Here is a 19,717-nt window from a genome sequence, read left to right on the forward strand (position 1 = left end):
TCTAATTTGTAATAATCTACTTATAATCTGCATCAATCTACTTGTAATCTGAAATAATCCACTTGTTATCTAGTTATTGTGTATCTATTCAGGTAATCCACTTGTCATCCAATTAATTTAAAATAATTGAGGTAATACTTTTAAATTCCAATTTTAATGTTAAGTAATATACATGCTTATAACCCTTTGTCATTCAGGATAGTCCACTTGCTATTTGTAACCTGTAACAATCCAGGCTAATACAATTGTAATATGTGATAATCCACTTTTCAGCAAGTTATAATTTGAAGCATTCTACTTGTAATCCTCCATAATCGAGGGTAAGACACTCGTAATCGGGGATAATCCACTCGAAATCCAAATAATTCGGACTGATTCAGGTGATCCAAATCACCAAGGCTAGTCCAACCATAATCTATGATAATTTGCTGGTAATCTAGATGATTCGAAGTAATTCAAGTAACTGAAAACTTAAAACTCTGTTTTTGGTTTAAAAAATCCGTCTTTTTCGGCCAAAATTAGTTTTCCTAATTAAAAATTCATTATTTTGGTTAAAAAATAAACCATTTTGGAAAAAGGAAATCTCCTTTTGAGAAAATTATATGATTTGTTTCAAAGGTTAACTACTAAAGAAAAATACAGTTTTATTGATACAAATTTTTTATTTTAGTGAGAAATGGTTTAGTTGAAAATTTAAGGATTTTATTGAGATTTTTTTGGGTAGAAATTATTTGTGTGAACTAGAAATTTAAATATTTAATTCTTGGTGAAAATTATTCTTTCATTTAAATAAAAAATTCAGTTCTGTTACCAAATTTTTAGCTATGCAATTTTTTATTAAATTTAGTTTCATTTTTTGAAAATTCAACTATTTTGTTGAAAATTCTTATGTTATATTTTATATTTAATTATTTTTTGTGTAAAATTAATCTTCTTGCTATAAGATTAATCTCTTAGGTTGAATAGAATATCAAACCATATTGCTTAGAGTTAAGGCCTTTTCAGAAAAATTGTTGTTTTTTTTTTGTAAAAAATAAAGTTTTCAAATTAAAAATGTAACTTTTATACTTGTGGACAAAAATTTTCTTTTTTAATAAAACATCAATTTTCCTGGTTAAAAAATTAGGTTTTTGCTTGGAAATTCAACTATTTAATTGAAACTGGAGCCGTTATCTTCAAGTGGTTTTGATATAAAATTAAACTTTGTTTTGCGTTGAAATATCAACTAATACGTTTTTCGTTGAAAATTCATCTCTTTTTATTCAAAATTAATCTACCTTGTAGAAAATTCACCATTCTAGTTGAAAATTCTTTATTTTATTCAAAAGTTCATCTTTTTGGTTAAAACTGAAATATTTGGTTAAAAAATTGTATTTTGGTTCAAAATTTAGTTCTGAGCGGAAACTATTTCAGTTAATGATTTATTATTTTATTCAAAACTCACCTATTTGGCAAAAATTAAACTAGTTTGTTGAAAATTGCACTACTTTGTTGAAAATTGGTGTAAAATTGAAATATTTTCTTGAGATCTCTTTTAGGTGGAAAATTATATTTTAAAATTGAAAACTAAGTTTTTTTGTCAAAAGTTTAGCAATGCTTTTTTTATTGGAATTTTTTTGTCAGTTGAAAATTCAAATATTTGATTAAAAATTCATCTTCAATGTTTTAAATTTGGTCATTTTTAGTAGAAAATGAATCTTTTTTTGCTTGAAATTTAATCTTTGTGTTCCAAGCCTAATCTTTTTTGTTGAAAATTAAACTATTTTGGGGTACAGTTGAAGTATTTTCGTGAAAACTGATTTTTTTTCTGCTAAGTTGCAAATTCAGTTTTGAGTGGTTTTGATATAAAATTAAACTGTGTTTTGGTTTAAATATCAACTAATCCGTTTTTTGATGGAAATTGAATTCTGTTGATAAAAAATTTATATACTTTATAGAAAAATCATTGTTGTAGATGAAAATGCTTTATTTGAGTGAAAATTTCACCTCTTTGGTTAAAAACTGAACTATTCGGTTAAATAAATATTTTTTGGGTCAAAATTTATTTTTAAACTCAAATTAAAGATTCCAGTAGAAAATTCATCATTTGATTCGAACTTTTATCTTTATGCTTGAAAATATAACTAATTTGTTGAAAATTGGTGTAAATTTCAACTATTTGGTTGAAAGTAATTTTATTTTCTTAAAAATTAAACAATTTTGTTAAACGCCATCTTTTTTCCTTGGTAAGTCAACTGTTTTGTTGAAAACTCTCTTTCTGGGTTAACTTCTAGTGGTATTGATGTAAAATTAAATTCTATTTTGGTCGAAATATCAACTCATCTATTTTTCACTAAAAATGTATTTTTTTTATCAAAAATAAATCTGCTTTGTAACAATTCAAAAATTTGGTTAAAAATTCATTCTTTTCGTTAAAAATTCTGCAATTCACTCAAAAGTTTATTTCTCTGATTGAATATCGAACTATTTAAAAAAGTTGTTTTTTTGGTTCAAAATTTAGTTTTGAACTGAAACTAGCAATTCCGGTTAAAGATTCATCCCTTTGGTTGAAAATTGAACTTGTTTGTTAAATACTACTAGAAAATTCATCTGTTCAGTTAAAAGTTCTTCTATTTTGTTATAAACTCAAACAATAATGTTCAAAAAAAATCTTTTTCGGTAAATATTTCCGTATCATATATAAAAATCGCTACACTTGCCTCCATTTCAAATAGGGCTGTAGTCAGTATCTAGCTCGAACATCTGGACTAGTGAGTCTTATTCGAGAAAAATTAGACACAATATTAACAACAAAATCCGTGTAAAAAATTATTTTTGCACAAAAGGAAAAACGCACTGTAATTATAAAAATCAGCTGTTTTGGAAAAAAATATCCAAAACTTTTTATTTATGCAAAAATAATTGCATAGAAGGAACTTGGTGTGGATCCTTTGAGGTTTTATAAAGATATTTCATTCTTTATGACTAGAAAAACTATGTGCTTCTAGTGCGCCCAAATTTGGTATTTTAGCCAAATTTCAGTTGGGGGCTGATTAACAATTCAAGGACCAAAAAGTTCTAGTCAGGAACTGGTCGGGCTTAAGTCAGCATACCCCTGATTAACATTCTGAAGATGTCACTGCATCCCATGTAGAAACAGCCCCATTTTTCCTCATTTCAATTAGGGTAGTACCTCTCATAGAACTTTTTAAATCATTGATCAGAAATTGGTTTGTGCTAAAACATTTTTATTCACCTTGTTGTTGACAAATCGTTTGTCAACAGTTGAAACGAATGTACCGAAAAGCAAAAAGGGTCTAGAGATCGAGACGGGCGGTTGAAGGGTATTCCCGTTAGTACTTTGCTAGAAGTTCTAAGTAGCGCCCGGGTAAAACAGCATCATAGAACTAGCCTGGCTCTCGCTATTTTTCAGGATCAGAGCCTGATCCGAAATAAGGAAAACTATAAAGGGCCCTTCCAAATCCCGATCGAAACTTTTACAGGCGATATCTAACTTAAGCGAAGTCATCCGTCATAATTTTGTGTAATCCAGAGTAATTTTTGTATAAAGACGTAATTAAGGCTAATCAGTAATAATCTCTGGTAATCTGACTCCGCTGCAGTGCATTTTTAGGAGTTGTGGCTCCCATTGCCTCAAATAAGGCAGCAGTAGTTCTTTGTAACACAGCAATTATTTGTGATCGATTTCACAATATTTCTTAACGATTTGCGAACAATAGTGTTGATCGACATGGGATCGGGGTTTAAAGGGCCCAGCACGAAGAAATCGTCACCGATTACAGAGTGGAGCTGCTGATGCTGCTCTTTCTCTCGCTCTATATGCGGAGACTTCTTAATCAGATCGAGGGGAATGTGTCGAGTGGACCAGATAACTTGAACGAAAAGAAAAAAATCCTCGACAAGAAAGGGGACTTGGATCGAAGAAGGTTGTTGTAAACGAGAGAGTCAGAGAATCAGAGAGTTCCCTTTGGATCTCGGTCGGTGTTGAGTATCGCGTCGCGTCGGTGATCCATCAATGATCGGAGTGGTGCGAATGAATCGTCGTTTCTCCAAGCGAGTTCTTCACATCATTTATTATTCCCCACTGCACCTCTCATGTCGATTGCGGATTATTAAAGACAAGATCATTTACACACCCGCTAAAACTGAATATTTTATCTTAAAAAGCCACGAGCTTAGAGCATTCTATCTGTTCACTTTATTTCATTCAAGTACTATACTACTACTCGTGGAAACATGTCTTACAAGAAAGTACAGAGTTTCCACAACTGGAATTTTTTGTTAAAACTTGTATAAAAATGTACAGAATTGAAAAAAAACAGCTAAAAATATGTGCAGAATTTTTTCTTGTATTTTCTTGCAGAAAAGTAAAAGATAATAACAATAGGTACAAATTACTGGAAATTAAAAATTTGTGTGACATTTTATTAATACTTTTCTTTTACTTTGTTGTTTAGAGTAGTGCTACACAGATGCCCTTATAATTTTAATCAGATGTCCGTCCGTCTTTCTTTTTTCTAAGGGGGAAGGAAAAGTAGGAAAATAAGGAAAGGGGAAGTAGCAGACGTAGAGGAAATAAATGGAAATGAGGAGGAGAGTAGGGGAAATAAAAGGTGAGAATTTAAGCGATTTGAGGGAAGGGGAACCTAGGGAAATTATGGTAAGGAAAGACTGGACTGCAAGGGGAAATAACGGAAATGAGGGGTGGAAAAGTAGGTGGAAGAGGAGTAGTAATAGAAAATAGGGGAGGGGTAATAAGGGAAGTAAAGGGAGGAGAAGTAGGAGGAGTTTTGGATGGAAAAGAAAGTACGGAAAGTGGAGTGCTAGATGATGATGCGAGAAGAGAGGAAATAAAGTAAGTAAAGGAAGTTTTAAGAAAAAATTGCTGATTCCAGCCAAATAGTTTAAACTTATTATAAATGAACTACAATGTGTATTCAAACTCTTATTTCATAGTTTAGAAATTATCAAAAATTTTATTTTCTTATTTAGTCTAACCAAAATTCCATCTATTTTTGTTGAGCTAATTACTGTCGATAGCACATTTTGCTTCAATGTTTCTTGTTTAAAATTATATTTTTTAATAAAATATAAAAAATTGGTTAAGAGGTCATCATTTTTAGTACAAAATTCAAAGATTTTGTTGAAAATTCAACTGTTTGGTATAAAATTTAATTATTCGGTTGAACATAAACTTTTTTTTTAATTTCAACGGTTTTGTATTAAATTCAAGAATTTGGTTGAAATTTTGTTAAATTCTGAACTAAAAAATCTTTCGTGGTTAAAAATTTGGTGTTGTATAATTTCTAGAAAGTTAATCTGGTTTGATCGAATATTCCACTATTTTCTTGAAAAATCGTATTTTTTTGTTGAATTTAGCTATTTTTTGTTTAAAATGAAAATATTTTTTTGCTACAGAAATAGTAGCTGCTACAATTTTCGTTAAAAATTAATTTTTTTTGTTAAAAATTTATTTCTTTAGCTTAAAATGAAAATATTGAATTTAAAATTTCTTCTTTCTTCGCACAAAACTAATATTTTCATCGAATATTCAACTATTCCATTTTTTGTTCAAAATTAATCTTTCTCAGTTCAAAATTCAACTACTTGATTTGAGGCAGAAATCCCTTGTTTTGGGTGAAAGCTTCATAATTTTTGTTGAAATTTGATTTTTTTTGGTTAAAAATTTAACTGTTTGGTTAAATATGCATTCTTGTTTTTAAATAATTCAATATTTATTTTTCTAAATTTAAAATGAATTTTGTTTGAAGGATCAACTATTATATTTTTTATTCCGAAATCTTTTTTTTTTTGGCTGAAGATTCAATTAGTTGGTCAAAATCTTAACATAGTTTTTTAAAATATTTTTCCCTTTGGGTGAAAATTTAAAAATATTTTTTTTTTCATTTTTATTGTTGTTACTAACGAAGTTTTTTTCAGTAAAAATTAAACCACCCCCTTTTTGGTGGAAAATCGATCGTTTTTAGTTGAAAATTTATCTATATGGTACAATTTTTGTTGTTGTTAAAAAATCGATTTTTTGGTAAAAAATAATAATTTTAGTTGAAAATTGATTTTTTACAATAATGTCGTGGATAATATTTTGGTTTGGCACTGTTTAAAATTCTTGCAAATTCAACCACTTTTCATTTTCTGTGATTGTTAATTCGTCTCAGGTGGTTCTAGTTTTTTTCAACAGTGGATTTGACACCTTTAGTTTGAACAAATAATTGAAATCAGAAAAAAGTATGAACAATATTAATAAATATATAGTTTAAAAATTTTTTACTTAATTTTCCACTTGCCGATAATTTATAAATTTGAAAAGTTACGTAATATGTTGAAATTACAATAATTTTAAAGTGAGAGTAAGAAGTAAAAATGAAAATGTTATCTAGATATTCAATATCTATGAAACCTAATTTCAAAGCAAAGGGAAAAATTTATATAAAAAATACAGAAAAATAAAACTACGTTTACCGAAATTTATAATTAAATAGAATATGTTATTATAAAAAAATGACTATATATACATATATATATATATATATATATATATAAAGTATATAAAGCAACTGTTATTCAAATTATTTTTGATGATCTATTTCTTTAAAAATATTAGTTATCCTGTTGTAAATTTTTATGAAATCTTTAAATTAACTTTCTTTTTAATAAACATATATGATACTGTATGCAAATACATAATTATTTAGAGAATTAGTTTCCAAAGTTATAGTCCTACATTAGCCTGGGAAGTGTTTACAATCAGTAGAAAAAGCCAATCTGTCCAGACACAGCCAAAGACTTCAGGAAGTAATTAAAGACATAATTATACCACCCGTAATTGCAATTGAATCCTATTTAATTTAAAATTAATAAACGACATTCAAATTGTACTGTATTAACTATAAATGATAAAAATTAATAATTAAAGTTCAACTACTTGGTTAAAAATTGAACTCTCTTAGTGAAAATTAATTTTATGGTTGAAGATTCAACATCTTAGACAAAAATTCATCTTCTTGTTTGAAAATTAAACTCTTTTTCTCAAAATGCACTATTTGTAAATAATTAACCTTCTTGTTTTAAAATTCACGCGTTTTGATCAAGTATTCAAACGTATTGTTGAAAATTTTTCTTTTTTGTTTGAATGAAAGTGGTTTTTATTTGAAATTAAAATCTTATTTTGGTTCCAAGATTAATTTCTTTGGTCAAAAGTATAACGTCTGTCGTTATGCTAAAAAATTATTTTTATTGGAAAATATTCGCTTACTTCGTAGAAACTTGGTCTTTTTCGATATAAAAAAAAACAACCCATTTTGTTAAACTTTCGTCTTTTTTAGTAGAATTCAACTGTATCTTATTTAGAATACAAATATTTTTTTGTTGGAATTTCAACTATTATATTTGCTTTAAAAGTTTAACTACTTTATTTGAAACTCGTATTTTTGTAAATAATTCCTTTTTTTTATGTAGCAATCATTCTTCTCTATTTTTTATTCTAAATTTTTCTTTTTTAATTGAAAACTTAACGATTTTCTTTAATTCAACTTTTTTTGTATTTAAGAATGACATCTTTTTAGTTGAAATATCATCTGTTACATTTTTGATTGGAAATTCATTTGTTTTAATTTAAATACATGGTTGAAAGTTGATAACTTTAGTTTAGAATTCATGTTTTTGGTTGAAGGATCATAATTTTCATTGAAAATTATCTTTTTACTTCAAAATTGAAATATTTTGTTGAAAATTTGCTCTTTTGTAAAAAATTAATCTTCTACGTTTAAAATTGAACTTTCTAGATTAAAATTCAACTCTTTTTTTCAATTTTCTTGATTGCTTGCAAATTTATCTCTTTTAGTAGGAATTTAATTTTTTGTCTTACAATGAAAGTCTGATAATTTTTAGTTTAAATACTATCTCTTACATTTTTTTTGTTAAAAATTTGTCTACTTGGTTGAACTCGAACTTCTTTCTTAACAAATCATTTTTAATCACACAATTAATTTTTTTACTGAAAATTTATTTGTTAAGATATGACAAAAGTTCTGGATAAAGTTTTGTATCCGCAAAAGTACATTATTTTAGTCTAAAGGCAACAACTGAAATGATAAGCTACTTTTTGACATTCCAAGGTTTACAGCGCGATCAACATAATTATTCGCAAAAAGTTCAAAAATATTGCTAAATTTCCATTTTATTCTCTAACAGTTTCACTTTCACCTTTTTGTAATTCTCCTACATCCTTTCCAAATTTGTTAAGAAAAAATTATAAAGTAAAAAAAATACATCCTGAGTAAGTTGGTTCACATATATTTTTTAAACAATTTATTATTATAATTTCAGAGTTCACAAAAACTGCAAATTTGTTGGCCTTATATGAGAGAAGACACTTATTAACAATTTTAAATTGTTAAAACAAATGTGTTTGTTGACTTTCATTACTGAATACATCACTAAGTAAAAAGTGGATAAATAGTAAAAAAATTTAGAAGAAACCGTTAAATTGAATTAATTATTAACTTACTATAAGTGAAAAGTAGTCAAAGAGTTGAACATTTTAAATAGAGTGGAAAGCTTTAAAAAAACTGCAATAGCTAAAAACAATAATACATTGTTTAAAAAAATATATGACAGCACCTAATTATTAGTAAAAAGTTTTTATTTTATATATTAGAAACAATTTTCAATAAAAAACAGACAAAAAAATCTTAATTTTTGCCCAAAAGTGGCAGGATCCATTTTTTCACTCATGGGGGGTTTTTAGGACCCTATAAAACAGACTGATGTGGGTGATATTTTCAAGTAGTGGTATTTTATTCTCTTTCTATAACTAATTTTAGACAGAAATATTCAGTTTCAACTCAATTTCCTTAATATTGAAGATTCTGAATAAAATTTGCAAAAACGAATTTTTTTCTTATGGGAAAAACATGTTAAACTTTATTGGGCTTGAGCCACTTTTAAATATTATTCCTTGGAAAAAGTTTAATTATTTTTGTCTGTATTCGAAATTTTCGGACGGTATACATGCAAATTTGAAAAAAAACATCTGTTGGACCACCCTATTGCCCAATCTGCAGAAGAGTTATTTCAGTTGTGATCCAGAAGAGTTCTATAGAATATAAAAAAATCAATTGAGCATTTAAAATTCGATAAGGGAAACGAAAATAAAAATGATTTTTTTTATTAATGTTGCAGAATTACTTCATCCGAACGAACTCTCTTCATCCATGGAGTCATTGGCCGCATACGATGCATCAGTTGGGTCCCCTGGGCCAATGCACCAAAATCAAAGAACTAAACGTATGCGAACAAGTTTCAAACATCATCAACTCAGGACGATGAAAAGTTACTTCGCCATTAATCAAAATCCGGACGCCAAGGATCTTAAGCAGTTAGCACAAAAAACTGGATTATCGAAGAGAGTCCTACAGGTATCTTAAAAAAACTTCTATACATTCAGAATCTCTTTTTCGATGTATCAGTATCAGTAGAGCGGATTGTCTGCCTTCGGCACGTGCAAGAAATCAGTCCTGAGATCAATCACTTTAGTTGCATCCATTATATGAAAAAAGTTTCTTCTTTGCTCTACAGAAAACAGGAAGTCAACTAAATTGACTCCAGCAAAGTTAATCTATAATAATATATCATAGAAAAACTAGGATTTCTATTGGAACCAAAAATTGATTCCAAAACGCTCTAAACGCTCTAAACGAACCCAAATGGGTTCTTTTCGAGCGCACCTGAAAAGAACAGCATTAAGGCCTATTCACAAGCCAATCGCTTGCAAAGTCGGGTTGGTAAGTTAGCGATTTACAGAATATGGCGGTAAAGCAAACACAAACGATATTAATATTATTCATTTTTCTTCTTACTTGTTAAGGTTCACTTACTTTAGAATTTTTAATACAAAATTGGATTAAGACTACACCATCTTTAAATTACCATAATTTAAAATCATTGGTCAATTTATAATTGGAAATGTAAAGCAATTTTATTGATTCTTAGTGAAAATATATCACTTACCTAACCCATTTTAACTTACTCCTAAAAGTTATGAAAAATCTTAAAAATTATTCACATAATTTTATTGAGAAAATCTTTGATGTACAATTAATAAACTTTTGTAATTAATTGTTATTAAGTGAATCTTTTAGAAGCATAGACTTCACCAAGCACTATTAAGATCAGCTCAGCCAATTAGCCGTTATTAATATTTTCAAATATTACAATTAACTTTAGTTGCTTTAAATTAAATAAAAGTAGAGAGGCTTCAGAAACATTCATTTTTGCAATCGTTTCTGCAACAAACCTACGTCACTCCTAACAATATATTTTTACTTTTAAAAAGTAACATATGCGCAGTTCAAAAAGTTGCCAAGATTGTGAGCACTGCCATGAATAAGCCTTCGAATTTACAAGTTTCCTACATAACCTGCAAATGATATTATCAAGTCATTCTATTTACTTTAATTACGTTATTATTTTGTAAAGTAATTATCATCATTAATTTATGTTCACCAGAGTTCGATTATATGTGTGATTTAAGGTAAATATTGTGTTATTAATTAATCATAATATCGAAGTTGGCAAAGCGAGAAACAGGTTCTTTAAGAATAGGCTCAATTACATTTGAGATCCTTTCCAATCCCAAAACGGGTTCCAATGGAAACTTCAGTTTTTTCTGTGAGCTGCAACGAAAAGAAACCTAAATGGAACCCATTGCCATGAAGTAGTATAAGTAGTATAAGGAGACCCCACTGTAGGAAAACTTGGTCTAGAGTTCTTAAATTCCCGAGAATTTAAGTTCAGGTTATATAACCAAGAATATGACAGAATTTAGAACAATTTAAAAGAATTTAAGAGAATTTAAAAATTTATGATTTTTAACAATATTTTTATTGTTCAGGTTATATCAACGGTTGAATATAAATTATTGTCTAGCTCAGACATATCAGGAATTTAAAATATATGACTAATTTTTTATTCCAAATCATTAATATCCAAATATACCAGCATTTTAATCTTATGATATTTTTACCATGGAATATTTTATAAGCAAATCTAACAATGTTTTATATACAAATTTAAAAATTTATAATTTTTTATTTCTAACAAAACAAAAGTTGTTTCTACTTTAAAAGATAATTCTTTAATAAAACACTATAATTTTTAACATAATAGTTGAATATTTAAAACAAATAAAGATTTAAACAAATAAAGATTTTTTACTCCAAAAATAAATAAAAGTTTGTCTAAATTATTGAACCTTCAAACTGGAAGACAAATTTTCTTTACAAAAATTCAATTTTCAAACAAAAAATATGAATGTTCAACAAAAATTAATTTCCCACGAAACTGATGCATTTTTACGCAAAGAAAAAAATAAATTTCAAACTAAAATCATTAATAAGAAAATTTATAGATCTTTTCAGGCGAACATTTTTTGTCAGTTAATGTTAGTTTGTACCTTGTCTCGTTTTTTTAAAAAGTGTAATATTTTTATTTTGAATGTTATTTTTTATTTCCTATCGAAAAGTGATTCATAAAAAATTTGTAGGTCTTTCCAGAGCGCGAAATTTTAGTTCATTCATTTTCTTCATACATTGCATAGTTTGACCAAAAAATGGAATTTTTGGATTTTTCATGATTTTTGGTACGATCAAATTTGGAATTTTCAACTTTTCGACCAAATTAAAAAAGTTATTATCATAATCTTGTAAGGCTTTCAAAAAGCAATGTTTTTCTTCTAATGACTTTTTTTCATTTTGTGCGCTGTTTGGCTTAAAATTTTAATTTTTTTTTTATTTTGCAAAGGCTCTAACTCTGATAATTTTATTTTTGCAGAAAAAGTCATAGAAATAAGTTGTTTGAGTTTCTGAGTGCTATGAATAATCTTATATAATAATTAGAAATTTTGAACAAATTTGGTTTCAAAAATTTTTGGTACGATCAAATTTTGAAATTTCAACTTTTCAATTAAATTAAAAAAGTTGTTATGATCAACTTATAGGTCTTTCAAAAATGAACGTTTTTCTTCTTTTGACTTTTTTTATAGAATGCGTTGTTTGGCTTGAAATGTCCATTTTTAGTTTGATTTTTTTTTTTGGATTTTGAAAATTCTCTAACTGATAATTTTTTTTTAAAGAGGAAAAAGTCATTAGGATAAATTATTTGAGCTTCTAAGTACTATGAATAACCTTGCATAGAATTTCGAAATCTTCAAAAAATGTGGTTTCAGAAATGTTTAAAACGTGCTCACTTTTTGAATTTTGATCCAAAATAGCTGATTTACGAACTTGTTCATTCTCTTTAGGCCTTAAAAAAGTGTGCTAAAGCAGAGTCCAATCTGATAAATTTTTCGAAAGTGATCGTCCCTACAGAATACATACCACAGACAGAAAAACCCCTTCGTAAAAATCGTTTTTTCCGAATCAGTGGGTCTTAAAACGTCGTGATTTTATAAAAACCGACAAAGTGAAATTTTACATAAAACCAATACCTTCTGATTAGGATGAGAATGTAAAAAACTATTTTCACTAAATAGCTAACAATTTTCAACCAGACATAAGCCATCAATAAAGAAAAATTTCACAATGCAGTTTAAATTTGACCCAAGTAGTTTAATTTTCAACAAGATAATTAAACTTTTAACCAACGAGATAACTTTTTAACTTAAAATATAAATCTTTAACAAAAATTGATTTCTTAACAAAGCGATTCAACCAAATGATTAAAACAAATTAGTTTAATTATCAAGCAAAGAAGAACGTTTTTTAACCAAAAAGTTGCACATTCATAAAAAACTGATTTTCCTTGACTAATATTTCATTTTAAATAATTAATATTCAAATAATAGCATTCGAATCTTATAATACTTTTAACATCGAATATTTTATGAACGAAATAAAACAGTATTCCACATGCAAATGTAAAATTTTTTAATTGATTAATTTAGTAAAAAAATGTACTTTCCACTATAAAAGATGAATTTTCAACAAAATAATTTAATTTTTAACATAATAGTTGAATATTCCACCAAAAAAGGTCAATTCCCATAGAAAAAGTATCATAGTTTATATTTAAATAAAAAGGAATGATATTTATATAACAAAAGAAAAAAATTTTGAAACAATACAGACGAATTTTCGTCAAATAAAGATTTTTTAGTCAAAAACTAAATAAAAGTTTACATAAATTATTAATCCTTTAAGCCAGATGTCAAATTTTCTCTAGAAGAATTGGATTTTCAAACAAAGAATATGACTTTTCATTAAATAATTCATTTGACACGAAACTGATGCATTTTTAACGAACAAAACTGAAATTTTTTGACTAAAAGATAATATTTTTTACCAAAAAGTCGAATTTTCAACTAAAAAAAGTCAATCTCAAAAAAATGTAAATGTTACATTTTTTGTTAAAAATCAGATTTATAAAAAGTATTTTCAAATTAGACACAAGCCCTCAAACAAACAAATAAATTTTCAACAATAAAGTTAGAACTTTTAACCAAGTAGTTTAATTTTCAATTTAAAAAGTTTAATTTTTAACCAAATAATTAAACTCTTAACCAAAGAGATGAATTTTCAACTTAAAATATGACTATTTAACAAAAAAGTTATTCCCTCACAAAGTGATTGAATCAAATTTCTTAAACAAATTAGTTAAATACTCAAACAAGGAAGAATGATTTTTAACCAAAAAATTGCATTTTTATTAGAAAAAAATTCAATTTCTTCTAAAACAGATGAACTTTTAGATCAAGAAGATAAATTAAAAAAAAAAGTTAAATTTTCTGCTGAAACATATTTCAGTTGATTTCCTACGATAAAAATATGAATTTTTAAACAAAAAATAGTTTTCTGCGAAAAAAATTTAATTTTCGATCTGAAAATACGAATTTTTAACCAACGAGAATATTTTTTTGAAAATATTGTTAAATTCTCTACCAAATAGATGCATTTTTCATAAAAAAGATGAAATTTCTCGTGAAGCAGAAGAATTTTTGATTACAAAAAAAGTTGAGTTTTTATTCAAGAGATTAAGTTTGGTATCGAAACAGATTAATTTGTAATAAAAAAAGACAACTTTTTTTAAAGTGTAACTTTTATCCAAAAAATATTTTAATTCATTTTTCAACACCAAAATATACATTTTAAACAAAAAGTAAATTTTCTATGAAATATTTAAATTTTCAAGAAAATAGTATAATAGTTTCATTTACAAACAAATTTTATATATAGTTGAATTTTCATCCAGAAAATATTTCAGCTCTTTCTTCAACACCCAAATATTATATTTAAACAGTGGAATTTTCAACTAAAAATTATGACTTTTCAACGAAATTGTCAAATTATGAATTAAAAAGTTACATTTTTGTCCAAGAAAGATGTAATTTCTGCTGCAGCAGGTGAATTTTGAAATGAAAAAGACAAACAATAAAAAATTTAAATTTTCAACCAAAATGTTACATTTTTATTCAAGAAAGTATAAATTTCTCTTAAAACAGATGAAAAAAACCTTTTAAAGAATGGTGAAAGTTTCTTCAAAAGAAAGTTTCAATTCACTTTATAATACTAAAATAAGAATTGTAAAAAAATCGCAAACAAAATGGATGCCTTTTTAAGAAAATTCTTGAATTTTCAACTAAATAAAAATTTATAACCGAAAGGATAATCTTCAGAAGAAATTTGTTGTGAATTTGCAAAATACTAATCGAAAAATATCTTATTTTTAATGATTTTAACATGTCCTATTTTCGAAATTTTAATTTTAAATTATTTAGATTCAAGATTCTTCAATTAAAAATAAGGTTTTTCAGTTTTAAACACTTTGAATTAGAAAGAATACAATATCAACTCCTGTCTAATTAAATTGTCTATTAATAAAAATTGCAATCTGAAATTTTCCAATTTGAAACGCTTTTAATTACATATAATAGATTTTTAAATCCTTTGAGTTTAAAAAGATCGAATTTTAAAAATTACATTTGGAAAATATTTCTATCTCAACTTTTTGAACTTGCCTTATCTTCGAAATATTCTCACGATCTTAAATAATTGAATTTCGGGATTCTTATCTTTAAAATAAAATCGTTTTATTTTATAACCTTTAAATTAGAAATGACACAATTTAAAATATTTTCTAATAAAATTTCCCAAATTTCAAATTTTAATCTAAGAGTGTACGATTTGGAACGCTTTTAATTAGAAATAATACCATTTAGACAACTTATAGATCATATGAAATATGTCGTTTCAAAATGCGCATTTATCAAAAAAGCGCGGCACTAATTAAAATGATATAATATACACTTGAAATATTACATTAAAATTACACTTTTTAGAAATTTTGGTATTTTTATCATACAATTTAATTTTGATTTAAAAATAATAAAAAAGATTTGTTTGTATTATTGTTCATATTATTTATTTATTTTAAATAGGCTCGCGCTGTTCGGCACATGCGCGGTGGAAAATGTGAAAAGCCATCTATCGGATATCAACGAACTAAAAATGAACACTTAGTTTTTTCTGTGATCGTAGACATTTTTCAGGGTTACGACAATATACCTGGAAATCCTTGAAAAGTGCTGTGATTTTGATAAAGACTCTGGGTATCCCAAAAATGTCTGAGAATTTTCAAAAATCGCCCGAAAATTTTGGTTGATTTTTTCGAAGCTCAAATAATTATTTTATTACTTTTCTAATCTTACAATTTTAGCTTGATTAAATTACTTTCTAACGATTTGAATAAGCGTGGTAGGCGGTTACTTTCTACTTTTTTTACAATTAAATATTAATTAAAAATTTTACAATATAATAAAATAGTTTTTTAAAGAACAGAATTAAGGTCAAAGAGAGTTTTAAAAAATTATAAAGCTTGAAAAAAGAATATCAGGGACCATCAGAGGTGGATAAAAACTGGATTATAGCATATTACCCTGAATTACTTATATGTAAATAATTACACTGGAATACCCTGGATCACATAAAATTATCGTCGACTGCTCCGTCTAATTTAGACTTAAGCGAATTTCAAACAAAAAAAGAATATCTTTCAACAAATTGATCAATTTTCAATATAATATATCTAGTTTTTCAAAAATCTTTGAATTCCTAACCAAAAACATAATTGATCAAAAAATAATATTAATTTTCTATCAAAAAAGAAGAATTTTCAACCAGAAAGGATACTTTTCAACACAATTCTCTAATTGTTATCAAACAAGATTAATTTTCAACCAGAAAGTTACGTTATTGACCGAAAACATTAATTTTTAATCTAGAAAACTATTGTCCTACCTCAAAAGACAAATTTTCAAGTAAATGATTGAATTTTCAACTAAAAAATATTAATTTTCAATCAAATATGGAATAATTAATATATTTTAAATTGAAAAGATTAAATTTCTAGACCAAAAGTTATTCAAACGAAATTGAATTTTTAAACAAAAATAGAATAAATATATATTAAATGAAAAAGATTTATTTATCTAACGATCAAAATTAATTGTATACCTAAAAAGACGATTTTTGAACCGAAAAAGATCAATTTTCAACCAAAAATTGAATGTCTATATTTCAATCCGTAAAGGTTAAGTTTCTACTAGAAAAATGATTTTAAAACAATTGGATTTTCTAACAAAAAGGAATAATTGTATGTTGAATTAAAAATATTTTATTTTAAAACAAAAACAATTTTTTAGTTAGGAAAATGTTCTACCTCAAAAGACGAATTTCCAGCAAAATAGTTGAATTTTCATCTAAAAAATGTTAATATTTTCAACCATAAATGTAATAATTATATAATAAATTAGAAAGATTTAGTTTTAAAAGTAAACAATTCAAAAAAGAATAATTTTCTACATGAAAAGAACAATCTTCAACCCCGTTCTTGAATTTTTAAATAAAAAAGATGAATTTTCAAACAGAAATGGAATCATTAATTTTTAAATGGGAAAGACTAAGTTTCTACACAAAAAGGAATATAAAAAAAATTAACAAAAAATGGATTATTTGTGTATTGAATTGAAACTATTTAATTACAATGAATTAAAAAAAAATAAGAATAATTTTCTAACTAAAAAGACGAATTTTTTACTAAATAGTTGAATTTCCAAATAAGAAATAAATTTTAATAATTAATTTTTAGCGAAATCTATTAATTTACTTCCAACAAGGACAAATTTGCAACAAAACACATTAATTTTTAACAAAAAAGTGAATTATCAACCAAAAAATTGATTTTTCTAACAAAGTCGTTGAAGTTTGAAGTCGTTTGAAGTTGCACCAAAGTTAAATGTTAACAAAACAGTTGATTTTTCAAGCACAAAAAAGACTTTTTTACAATTTCGTCAAATTTTCTACAAAGTAGATTAATTTTAACCAAGTCAGTTAATTCTTAACCGCAAGGAATTATTTTCTGGGAAGAGGAATTTTGAATAAATTACTAGCAAACATACATTTAAAAAAATGAAATACTTTCATTGATTAATTTAAAATATTAATTTTGTACAAAAAAAGAGGAATCTGCAATAAAATAGTTAAATTTTTAATTAAAATGATAAGTTATGACGTGGAGTTGATAATTTTTATACTAGAAAATAAATTTTCGAACAAAAAGATTTAACTTTTGACCGAAAAAATTTTTTTTAAATGAAATACATTAATTTCCAACCAAATAGTTGAATTCAAAAAAAGGGTTAGTTTACAAGCAGAAATTAAATAGTTAAATTTTTAGTTAAATTATTCAATTTTCAAATATAAAAATCAATTTTTGACCAGAGGGTACATTCTCAAACAAGATGAATTTTCTACATAATAACATACGTTTTTAACGAAGTACATGACTCTTTTACCAACTAGATGAAACTTATTCTTTTTGTTTAAATGAAAAAATAAATTTTTTACAAAATCTAAAATGTTATATTTCTATTAAAGAAACAAAACAAAAATATCTTCCACTAACTAGTTGAATTTTCAATAAAAAAATGTTAAATTTCAACAAAAAAGTTTATTTAACCAAGAAGATTAGTTTTTTCACAAAAAATGCTAAACGAAAAATTTCGATTTAGAAAAGTGAATTTTTTACCAATCAGTTGAAGTTTTTACTAAGAAGTTAAATTTTCAAGCCAAAAAAATAAATGTTCCACAAATTAGTTGACTTTTCAACTTGAAAACATAAATTTTCAATAAATCAATCCATTTTAAAAACACAGTTAAATTTTGAAACATCAACTAGAAACACTGGAATCTCAATAAATTACTTCAATTTTCAACCTTCCAGGAGTAATTAACAGGAAAAATTAAAAGGATTAATTTTCAATCAAAAATGTACTCCATGTGAGATAGCATAGAAAATTGTGTCCCCCGCTCACGCACTATATATGCATGTGCTTTTATGTATTTTATAAATATCAACACTATGATTGAAAAATATAAATAAAGTTGAATGTGTCGCCTTATTATATTCATATTAAGTAGTTTTTCTTAGTAATTGATTTAGCCCCCCCCCTCTCTTTAACATAATATCGTGGAAGAAAATTCAGAATGCCAACGTGGACAAATTTTCTGGATCCGCCCTTGCCTTATTGCATTCGAAGATTTAATTTTCTTGCTAAATAAATAAATAAGGAAAAATGAAGTGATTTTTGATTTTCAGGTCTGGTTTCAAAATGCAAGGGCAAAGTGGAGACGGAACATAATGAGACAAGAGGGCAACACCTCGAACAATGTTGGATGTCCAGGCACTCCTGTCTCCTCCAGCACTGGAAGAGGTTCTCCAGGAGTGGGTCCAACTTCCGGTCTCCTGGGGGACAGCAACAGCATGCCGTCAACTTCGATGGAAGAATTACATGCCCTTCATCATTTGCATTCTGGGGTTTCTTCTCAGGTATCTTTCTCTGACCTTTACTGACGAAGGCTTCAACTTGAAGAGGAAACTTTTAGTACTTCGTCAAATCATCTTGACTAAGCAAACGGTGCTTCGAATTGAGATCCTTCACTCGAGTGCCAAGAGTGAGCCAAACACAAACAGATAAAATTGCTTTCATTAGTCGATTATTATATTTAAAAAAAGAGAAGAACTTTTAGGTACAAAAGGAGTCGCTCAAAAACTACGTCAGGCTATTTTCGAAATATTTTCGAACCATCTCTTTCTTTGTCACAAGTCATCATGATATAAGGTGACGTCACAAGTAGGAATCCATCATCCCCTTTTTCAGAAAAATTTGTTTCCTTGATTTAATTTAATACAGGCATGCAATAAAACACAAAAGATACAGACATAATATCCCAGTCAGGAACGGATCGTCGATTCAATGTCTAAACAACGTCGTTATTTAGCGTCGAAGAAAGGTCGAAATTTTCGTCAATTCGACGATTATTTGTCACCGAAATCGACGTCATATGAAGGTCGATTTAATGTAATGTCGCATAACCTAAAAGTGAAATTATAAACTGAAGGAAGTTTTTCATTTTTTCCATAAAAACGCTTCTTTGGCAATATTAAATATTACGTCTCTCTTTAAAAGTGGTAAAATTACAAGAAATATTTTTTACAGTGTATGTAATGACCATGCTTGCACGTGCAAGCATGGTCATTGCAAATAGTGCTGATTTATATCGGTCTTCTTGATGAAGGTTCCTCGTTCAGGCTTTCTTCGTTAGACTCCTCGACACCAGATGAATTATTGTCAGGGTCGTCAGAC

At 26.7% G+C, this 19,717-nt stretch overlaps 1 protein-coding gene across 1 annotated transcript in view; it reads left to right on the forward strand.

Moving 5' to 3' along the window:
- LOC117167901 (LIM/homeobox protein Lhx9-like) overlaps positions 1-18,924 on the forward strand; it is an 81,243-nt gene extending 62,319 nt beyond the window's left edge. Inside the window, exons 6-7 of the mRNA XM_033353140.1 lie at positions 9,202-9,437; positions 18,670-18,924. Of these exons, the coding sequence (XP_033209031.1) occupies positions 9,202-9,437; positions 18,670-18,924 (491 nt within the window). The remainder of the gene's footprint in view (positions 1-9,201; positions 9,438-18,669) is intronic.
- The last annotated feature ends 793 nt before the right edge of the window (positions 18,925-19,717 follow it).

This window comes from Belonocnema kinseyi, chromosome 2 (genome assembly GCF_010883055.1).
Source record: "Belonocnema kinseyi isolate 2016_QV_RU_SX_M_011 chromosome 2, B_treatae_v1, whole genome shotgun sequence".
Lineage (NCBI taxonomy): Eukaryota > Metazoa > Arthropoda > Insecta > Hymenoptera > Cynipidae > Belonocnema > Belonocnema kinseyi.